The following is a 9,938-nucleotide window of genomic DNA, read 5'->3' on the forward strand; positions in this document are numbered from 1 at the left end:
TATTTGTAGTGAGGTGGATGGACCTAGAATCTGTCATACAGAGTGAAGTAAGTCAGAAAGAGAAAAACAAATACCTTATGCTAACACATATATGTGGAATCTAAGAAAAAAAAAACGGTTCTGATGAACCTAGGGGCAAAACAGGAATGAAGACACAGATGCAGATGTAAAGAATGGACTTGAGGACATGGGGAGGGGGAAGGGTAAGCTGGAACGAAGTTTAGAGAGTGGACATATACACACTACCAAATGTAAAATAGCTAGCTAGTGGGAAGCAGCCGCATAGCACAGGGAGAGAAGCTTGGTGCTTTGTGACCACCTAGAGGGGTGGGATAGGGAGGGTGGGAGGGAGACGCAAGAGGGAGGAGATATGGGGATATATGAATATGTATAGCCTATTCACTTTGTTATACAGCAGAAAATAACAGAACATTGTAAAGCAATTTTACTCCAATAAAGATGTTTAAAAAAAAAAAAGAAAAGAAATCAGGGCATGAATCCTCATACTTCCCAGTGGCTCTGGAAGCTCAGTTTGAGGCCTGCGCAGTGCTGAGAGTTCCCAGCGATTCTCGTGAACATGAGTCAGACTCTAAGAACAGGATTAAAAAAAAGGCTCTCCCGTCTAATTCCCTTACCCTATATTCTTTACTTTCTTGACACTCTGTTTGGTATCATTTAAACTCTGAACGTCACCAGAACTTATTTTAACTGTTATGAAGTACAGTTGTTGGAGGGAAGGGATTCATGCAATGGGGACTTGGTAAAAGGAGCATAAAGTGTGAGTGGAGAGGCCTAGAACTGCCACTCATTAGCTCTGGAGTGAACTTGTGCAAATACTTTAATACATCTCCACGTTACAGACTTTTTAGGTAAGATGGAATGTTTTCTCCTGGCTTTGTTTGAAGCCATTGTAGAAACATCTCATCTCTTAATATTAGATACTTCAAAAAAAAATCCTGTGACAGAATCTAGTCCAAATGTATTAGAAAAATTAAGATAATGAATCAAATTAGGGAATTCCGTGGCAGTCCAGTGGTTAGGACTCCGGGCTTTCACTGCTGAGGGCCCATGTTCAATCCCTGGTCGGCAAACTAAGATCCTGCAAGCTAAGTGGTGCGACCAACAAAAAAAAAAAGCTAATGAATCAAATTGAATAGATAAGCAACATCATCAGCATTGCGTCTTCTCTCTTCAACACAGTAGGAAGCTCTGACACCTGTCTGGCCATCATGGTGGGTCAGATGCCCAATAGAAAGGGGCCTTCCCTGGGGATAAGCCTCCTCTCCAATTCAGAGGAAATGTTTGAGTGGGTAACACATTTGGATTTTACATATATGAATCTGTTATCCCGTATCCTCTAAACTTTAGTAAGAATTCAGAAGTGAATAATTAAATTTCACACACATCCGTCAAACTGCACAAGTAAAGTATTTGTTTCCATTTAAATAACTAGGAAAGTAAAACATATGAGGACCTTAATGTGAAATTACTTAGGCAAAGATTTGGGCAAAAGATGACTCCTCCCCACTGGTCTAGTCCCTTGGTGCTTAATTAACCTTTCTGTCCTTGTGTTTTCTGCAACCTTATGGGTATCAGAGATATTTATGCCTTTGCCCATTTTCCTGAGCAGATGTGGGTCATTAGAGATCTATTTCACATGTCACTCACCATAAAGCATCGCTCAATTGACTATAACACTTTGCAGACCCTAAGCTTTCAGGGAAATTTGCTAAGGCATTAAGGACTCTTTTGTCCTTTGATGATTCTGGTAAGCTACGGTTACGCAGTTAAAGAATTTTATGTTCTATTTTCTGTCTTGCCCCAGGAAATCCAGAGTTTTAGTAGAAATGGAGTCAGAGCCTCTAACCTGTCTATAGCCCAACAAATAATTAAATCCGTGGTTTCCCAACTAGTCTGCACCTTGGAACAGTGTGGGGAACTCTAAAAGGACTGCTGCCTATGACCCATCCTGAAAGATGGGGATTTAACTGTTCTGGCATCTGGGGATTTAAATTTGTAGGCTTTGGAATTTTTAAAAGATCCTCACGTGATCTTAATATGTAAACAAGCTTGAGGAACGTTCATTGAAAGACTTCTATGAGATTAATTGAGGGTAGATTTTTGCTGGTTTGTGTTTACGGGCATTTTGTGCCAGAAAAAACCTAAAGTAGCTTTGTAAAGATGATAAGATTTGATAAGGATGTGTAATTTTTGTGAAAATCTTTAACTAAAGGTAGTATAATTTTTAAAACCAAGGCAGGTTGCTAACATCATCCTAATTTTGAACATCATAATACAAATGTATACAATGTGATAGTCTGACTGCAATTTTATTATGTTCTAAGAAAATTAATTTTTGAAGGCAATTTAAAATGAAGCTTTTTAGTACATTAAAACTTTATATTAAGGTAAGGTGAGACTTTTAGAGAATTTCTATTTGTTTATCCGTTTGTTAAGCATTTACTTACTTTTCTTTCCTCCCCTTTCTTTTTTTCTCTCTCCCCTGTGGACATTCCTGCTTCCAGCAAGGGTTACACTGATGTTGTGAGGATCCCGGAAGGCGCGACTCACATTAAAGTCCGACAGTTCAAAGCCAAAGACCAGACTAGATTCACTGCCTACTTAGCCCTGAAGAAGAAAAACGGTGAGTACCTTATCAATGGAAAGTACATGATCTCCACTTCGGAAACCATCATTGACATCAATGGAACAGTCATGAACTATAGTGGTTGGAGCCACAGGGATGACTTCTTACATGGGATGGGCTACTCAGCCACGAAGGAAATTCTAATCGTACAGATTCTTGCAACAGACCCAACTAAAGCCTTAGATGTCCGTTACAGTTTTTTTGTTCCCAAGAAGTCCACTCCAAAAGTAAACTCTGTCACTAGCGACAGCAGCAATAAAGTGGGATCGCCTACTCCACAGCTGCAGTGGGTGACGGGCCCTTGGCTCGCCTGTTCTAGAACCTGTGACACGGGCTGGCACACCAGGACGGTGCAGTGCCAGGATGGAAACCGGAAGTTAGCAAAGGGATGTCTTCTCTCTCAGAGGCCTTCTGCATTTAAGCAATGTTTGCTAAAGAAATGTTAGCCTGTGGTTATGATCTTCTGCAGAGACAACTGGATGATTCATCACTGACACAGTCGTGGTGAACACGAGGTCAACCGAAAGCACGGAAAGTCACACTTCAGGGTCATTGTCAACAGGAGTCCGATTATGGGCAGAATCTGCTCTCAGCGACCAAATAAAGATGTGCACTGCTTCATGGGACAGTGGTGACCTTGGAGTATAGAAAAACTTGGGAGTTATTGAACATCCCCTGGGCCTACAAGAATACAAAAACACTGATGAATGTAGGATCAGGGGACATTTGAAGATGGCAGAGCAGTCTCCCCCTTGTCACCTACCTCTTACAGAATGTCTACAAAGGCATCGTAATCATTTTCGTGCATATTATTTACACAGTAGCTTATTTTTACTGTTTGTAAATACATTCTTCCTTGGTATGTCACTTTATATCACTTGGTTCTATTAAAATATATATATATATATACATATATATATATATATTTCTATAAAAAAGTGTTTGACCAAAGTAGGTCTGCAGCTGTTTCCACTCCTTCCAGTTTCTAGAAAGAGCTGTGGATGTTTTACTGGAAATTAAGAACTTGCTGCTGTTTTAAGAAAGATTTAGTATATGTTTAGACTACAGGAGATAAAATTTTCGTCAAAAACCGTTTTGACAGCAAGAATCTTCTGAGAAATTCTGAAAAGAAAAAAGAAGCTCAATATATCTAGTCATTTAAATACATACAGGGGTCCATTTATTTAAGCCTTTGACTGCCTGTATTTTTTCAGGCAGCCAGCCAAACTAATGCATAATTAGGAGGTAGAAGAAATGTTTGTGTGTGTGTGTATGTTATCGAGTCTAAAAATTAGTTTCCTCCTGTTAGAATTTAAAAAGAAAACAAATACATGCTTCACCATATTTTCAAGTTATATTTTCACAACTGCTTTCTCTTTCTATGGTTCCCATCTGATATCTCACAATGTGTAATATACATTCAGAACACACAGCAAAGAGTTTTCTATCACCTTCAACACTGGTATACCTCTTACCAGCGAGCCTTTAAAATGCATTTTGTTTTTGCTTGTTTGTTTTGTTCAAGGGTTCTGTAGGACCTACAATGTTTTGTACTTCTTGTTGACTTGGTAGTTAGCCATATCTAGAAGTGGTTATCATTAATGTGGCTAGTGAAAAAAAATGGTTAGTATTAATAATACTGTTTCCACACCATAGGCAATAATTCCTTGCATTGTCTTTTTTTCTTAATCCAAGTATACTTATACTGTACTTAAGATTTTTCCCAATTAGAAAGCATTTGGTTGTACCAGTAAGTATTTGAGTGATGAAATGTGATGGTCTTTGCAAAGTCTGCTCTTATTTCCATAGCCTGTCTAGCTAGGTTGTGAGTTAGAATAGTTAGACATGGAAAACTTTTACAGTCATCTGCATAAAAATCTCATAGACAGTAAACTGCATCCCTCTACCCCATAGCTCAGAAAACCTAAGATATTTCATTTCATTTGGTTTTTCTTTTTCTTTGTGAAATATCACAAAGCTACTTGTTTTTATAAAATTTTATAATAATCATACCAAATGTGCCTATTTGTAAAGATTTGCATATAAGGATATTAGGGAACTATTGTTTGAGTTTCCTTACGCTCATGAGAGTTTATTTTTATTATAAGATATTTTTAATATAAGAGGATTATGTAATTGATCTTGCTATATAGCACATTCATTTCAATAGACCAGGGGAATGGATGTCTCACTGTTTTAAGTATTTTCATAAGAAATCATTAAGAAATCAAAACTGTTAATCATCCTTTGGATTTTCATAGACTGACTTTGCTTTAGATGTGGTCCTTTTTTCTTAATAAATTACCAGTTAGAAAAAGGAGGCCTATACAAGACTGGTAACCTCCATTTGATAAAGGTACCAGATATCAGGGACAGGGAGCAAAGCTATTCATATCAGTCAGAAAAAAAAATTAAAAATAAAAATCACACCGACCATTGACTATGCAGAGAGAATTAAGAGAAGGACCAACTTTACTTTTTCCAGTATTCAGAATAACTCGAATCAAGTACTTAAACTATGAGAATTTTTTTTTTATCTTTTGTGGTTATATTGACAGCAACATTAAAAAATAATTGAAGAGCAAACATGATTGTGTCCTACTCTGCTTCTCCATACTGTATTCATAGATTTTTAAATATGATTTACCAATGATTCATTTTTTCCCCAAATATTAAAGTTTTACACTTCTCATGGGAGCAACCCTAGAGAGCTTAGAACAAATAAACCACTATTCCATGCTTTTAAGGAGTTTCCTTTAGGGTTTTTTGTTTTGTTTGGTTTGGTTTGGTATGGGTATCAACAGACTGACTAAGGAATGTATGTCTAAACTCCTGAGAAAATTTATAGACTGGAAACTGAAATTCAGAGAAATGGAGTGTTTGGTAGACATAGAGAATGATGAGCAAAGGGAAAATCCTCTATAATGAAGATAATTCAGTTCAGTTTCACATTGGGTTATGCCTTTTACCTTTCCATAGTTACATCTTGAATAGAGCATAGGATTCAGGATGCTAGGGGCTACTTCCTAAAATGAAAAAAAAAAAGAAAAACTTGTCTAAAAATGCTCAGGTTGGTAAGAATCTAATCTCACTCACAAAACTAAATACTCCAGGTTGTTTCATTAAATACTAAGGGAGCCCAGAAGAAAATAGCATTTATTTCTTCGGGAACAGAAAAAAGTCAAACGAAGCCCTCCCTTATTGTTTAGAGCTTTAAGGACATTATTTTAATTTATTCAGCAAATTCAACTTCCTCTGCCTTCCTGTGGAAACAGTTTTAGCACATTAAGAATGAAGGGATTAATCACAAACAAAAAAAGTTGCAGCACTGAAAAAAAAAGTAATTTATTGTTTTTGCAACTGGTATGTGAATTTGTGTGATAAAATTATTTATTCTTATTTAACAAAAATATGTGCAAATTCTTCTATATTTAAGATGTTTTGCTGTTGTCCTACTTTTTAATTTATGCTTCATGTTTGTGTATAAAGTACACTTTGTGAGTTTACATAATATACGGCACTGGTTGCTTTTGTATTTTTTTTTTACAGAAAGCTTTCTGTGTGAAACAGGTGTATATGTATATATTCCTCATGTATTCTTATTCTGATACTATTCCTTTTCTTTCTAAGTAAGTTTTAAATTTAATCTTCCATGGCTAGTAGTGTTCATCACTTGTAGTTATTTTAATAGGTCTTTTGGATTCCATTTAATACTAATTTTTCCAAGCTTCAGATAAGAAAAGCATTTATTCAAGCAACTAAGGTCTAAGTTTTAAACTAGGATATATAGGTAGCCTGGAAGCTTCCCATAGAAGCTAAGACACAATTCAAAATCAGGTCCATGAGCTTCACTGATGAACTTTGGACAAGGAGCTGTTGATACATCACAGCCTCCAAGTGATATCAATGATAATAAAACCAAATAATGTCTTTTGCTGCTCTAGAAACCCTCCTTAAAATTAGTATCATTCAGTCTCTAGTATCTTTAAGATTCTATAGATGAGAGTAAACAAAGTGGATTTAAATGATTCAAATGTTTGTAGTCATAACTGTTTCACCAAGGTTGGGATCTCCATTGATACAATATGACTTTTTACTACTACAAATTAATCTCTTGGAGGGATAATAGGACTTGGGACAAGCAGGGACACCTCTGAGCACACCAGCTTGCTCCTGACTATGATTTCACAGTCTGGTCATAGCAATAAGGCAAAGCACCTTTGGATACACAATTGACTAGATCAATCTCTGGTTCTGATGTTTCTCCCCTTTACTCCTTCCTCATTGGACAAGGTCATTGTAATGGTTTAGGTGAGGACAACAGCCAGAGTCAAAGAAGTTCAGGACTTGTGCTATAACTTAGAGTTCACTGTTTGTGAAATAAGATTGAATTTAATAATGGCTGGATTTTGCTAATAGTTTATGGCTGAGTATGAAATCTCATTGGTATGATTGGTGACTATTAGTAATCTATTAGTAGTTAAACTTGAAGCCATAAAAACACCTTACTTTTTTTTAACATTTCAAAGGTACAAAGTAAATGAATGACCTTGAAGACAGAAATGGCCATCCAAAACTATAATAGAACCAAGTACAGGGTCAAGGTGATCTATCATATAGACACACAGAAAAGGAATTTACATGTTTTCTCTATTATTTTTCTCATTTGTCAACAACATGTAGTTTTAGGTTGTCAAACAGGTAGATCAACTTAGCTCAATAGCCCACTGAAAAATACAATCTTTCTAATAGCTCCCTGTTATCATGAACTACAGAAATGACTGCTCAAGTTATAACACATGAAACACATCAGTCTATACCACATAATTTTGTGTTCTATTCAATTAATGTATGAGAACATATTGAAACACCAACCCATGCATTAGTGAGCCAGAAAATGAGAATATACGTAGTGTTTAGATCAGAAAAGCTTTCAACCTGGCAAATATTTTTCCGGTGCCATTATATCATAATTTTTAATGCAGATTTTGTAGAAAAGATAAAGGAATCTGTTGTTAGAAAACGCTGGTTTTAAAATGGAGTAGGACTGAAACATACACATTCATTAACCCTGTTAGTTGCACCCTCTTAATATTCTAGCACTAAGAGTAAGTTTGCTGTCTGTGGTCCTTATCTCATAGCTCCACTGGCTGATCCATGTGTACTGCCATAGGTCAAATGAAAAAAATAAATAATGGCCCATCATCCTATAAGGCACTGCCACATCAGAGTGACCCAAGTCTAACACTGTGAGGAAAACTGTGATTTATAAATAAAACAGGGCATTTTTTTCTTTTACTTTTCCTTTGGCACATCCAATGAACAATTGTAATCTTTATCAAGGTGCTAACATTTTCAGTGACCAACTGCCAAGTGTGGTATTTCTGAGTTACTATTTTATTCTACATGATTTTTCAATTTGCAAGAAAGAACTCTAAGCAGTTTGTCAAGCTTGGGCACCACTTGATACTCAAAGTTTGGGAAATTGTATTTAATGGTGATTCAGATTGGCAGTGTTTAGTGACATAAGCTATATGTACATTGAGGATGCTTAATGTGACGTCCAAACTTGAAGAGCATCAGGTTGGTGTAGCCCACTTTTAGATGTCATGTTCCATCACATACTAAGCCATCAGCGTTCCTTTCAAAGAAACTTGTCTGTTTCTTATACACAAAGGAACTTCTGTGTATATTTAGCTGGACTTTAAGCTTTGCAATATTTTATGTTCACACATACACTTGGCTACTATATCTCCATCTTTTCTGTAACAATTCACAACATATGAAAAACACTCACCCCATGCTGAGTATATCTAGGATAGAATATAATACTGTGTGTGACTTTGTGAAACTAGACTTTGGATTAAGAAAGTCTCCGGATGGTATTTTTGCATCACACACTCCAGCATGACATAAATGTAGGAGTCAACAAATACTGCTTACATTTTAGTGTGACACATTGATCAGAGCAAATCATGCACTTGCTTTGTAAATAGACTGCAGATAACTAAACAGATTGCGGGAATATGTTCGATTTGATGTAGGCACTGGCACGAATATTTGGTTTCTATATTAGAGTCTGTGAATCAAGTCAGGTAATAACAATAGGTAGAACTGAGATTCTTAAATCTTGAAAGATGCTTTCAAGGTAGAGTAAAATATTGAAGATTTACGTGCTGTATACAAGCAGTAAAATGTAAGCTGCTTTCTACACTCAAATTTCCAGAAGTGTTGGCATTTTTCAGTAAATATAATGCTGTTGGAAAACCAAAAACAATCTTGGAAAACTAAGACGGGTCTTGTTTCAAATGTCTCTTCAGCTTTGGCAAATTTCAAATCTGAAATGACTATTGAAAGCATTACTGTGTCTTGTAGCCTGCATTCCACAACAACTCTGTTATTCACGTAAACCACTTGAACTGAGACTTTTGGGACCTATACTGTAATATTTTTCATTAAGGAACAATATCTTATTTTGTAAAGCATTTCCCCTATGTGTGACTTTAAACTGTAAAATTAAACATTGGCTTTGTGGTTTCACTGGGCATAATAAATGTAAATTGTAAACTAGGTTAAAGTATGTACTGCATATAATATGTTTTAGAGGTGGAAACTATTGTCCATTTATTTTTAATTTTCTCATAACAGCAATTGGACCAAGCCAGGTCTTAATGAAGCCCTAGGTTCTCTATAATTTCTCCCATTCCTCATTCACATTGGCACAGACAATTAATACTTTTTCTCTCTTAAAATACAATGAACTATATTGCTTCAAGTTCTTCTTACCAACTACCACCTGCTAAGTCTGTCTAGTGTCAAACTTCTGGTGTTAAATTAGAAGCAGCAAGCAATATAATCTACCTGCTTCATCCTTTCTTTTTTAAAAATGAACATATTCTAGATATAAAACTAAAGAGCCAAAATAATGCATGCATGGAAATTCAAAAAGAATTGATATCCACTAGCAAAAGCCTATTTATTAATATTTGGTATCAAATTTATAGTATTAGGATTCCGAAGGACAAGAATTCCTTCTAAACCTGAAATCATTACTATTAGTATGTATTGCAAACATTGAATTTCTCTCTCTTATCAAATAGTATTTCAGAATTGTACATTAAATTTTATTCTTGGTAGGATGTATACTTTTGAAAGAAATAATTTAAAATGCTTAAACATTTAAAAGCATGGTATATAATAATTTGGTTAAGATTGGTTGAACATCTCTTTGGGTCAGGCCCTGGGTGAACACGTCACAAACTTTCTCCCAGGTGTTTCTCTCCATGACCCC

At 35.8% G+C, this 9,938-nt stretch overlaps 1 protein-coding gene across 1 annotated transcript in view; it reads left to right on the forward strand.

Annotated features, from left to right (window-relative positions):
* Nucleotides 1-9,217, forward strand: part of ADAMTS5 (ADAM metallopeptidase with thrombospondin type 1 motif 5) — a 50,581-nt gene extending 41,364 nt beyond the window's left edge. The window contains exon 8 of the mRNA XM_027101839.1: nucleotides 2,526-9,217. Coding sequence (XP_026957640.1) covers nucleotides 2,526-3,093 — 568 coding nt within the window. The 3' untranslated portion in view covers nucleotides 3,094-9,217. The remainder of the gene's footprint in view (nucleotides 1-2,525) is intronic.
* Nucleotides 9,218-9,938: the final 721 nt, after the last annotated feature.

The sequence above is a fragment of the Aethalodelphis obliquidens genome, unplaced genomic scaffold (genome assembly GCF_003676395.1).
Source record: "Aethalodelphis obliquidens isolate GAN/ISIS:26980383/991018 unplaced genomic scaffold, ASM367639v1 scaffold1, whole genome shotgun sequence".
NCBI lineage: Eukaryota > Metazoa > Chordata > Mammalia > Artiodactyla > Delphinidae > Aethalodelphis > Aethalodelphis obliquidens.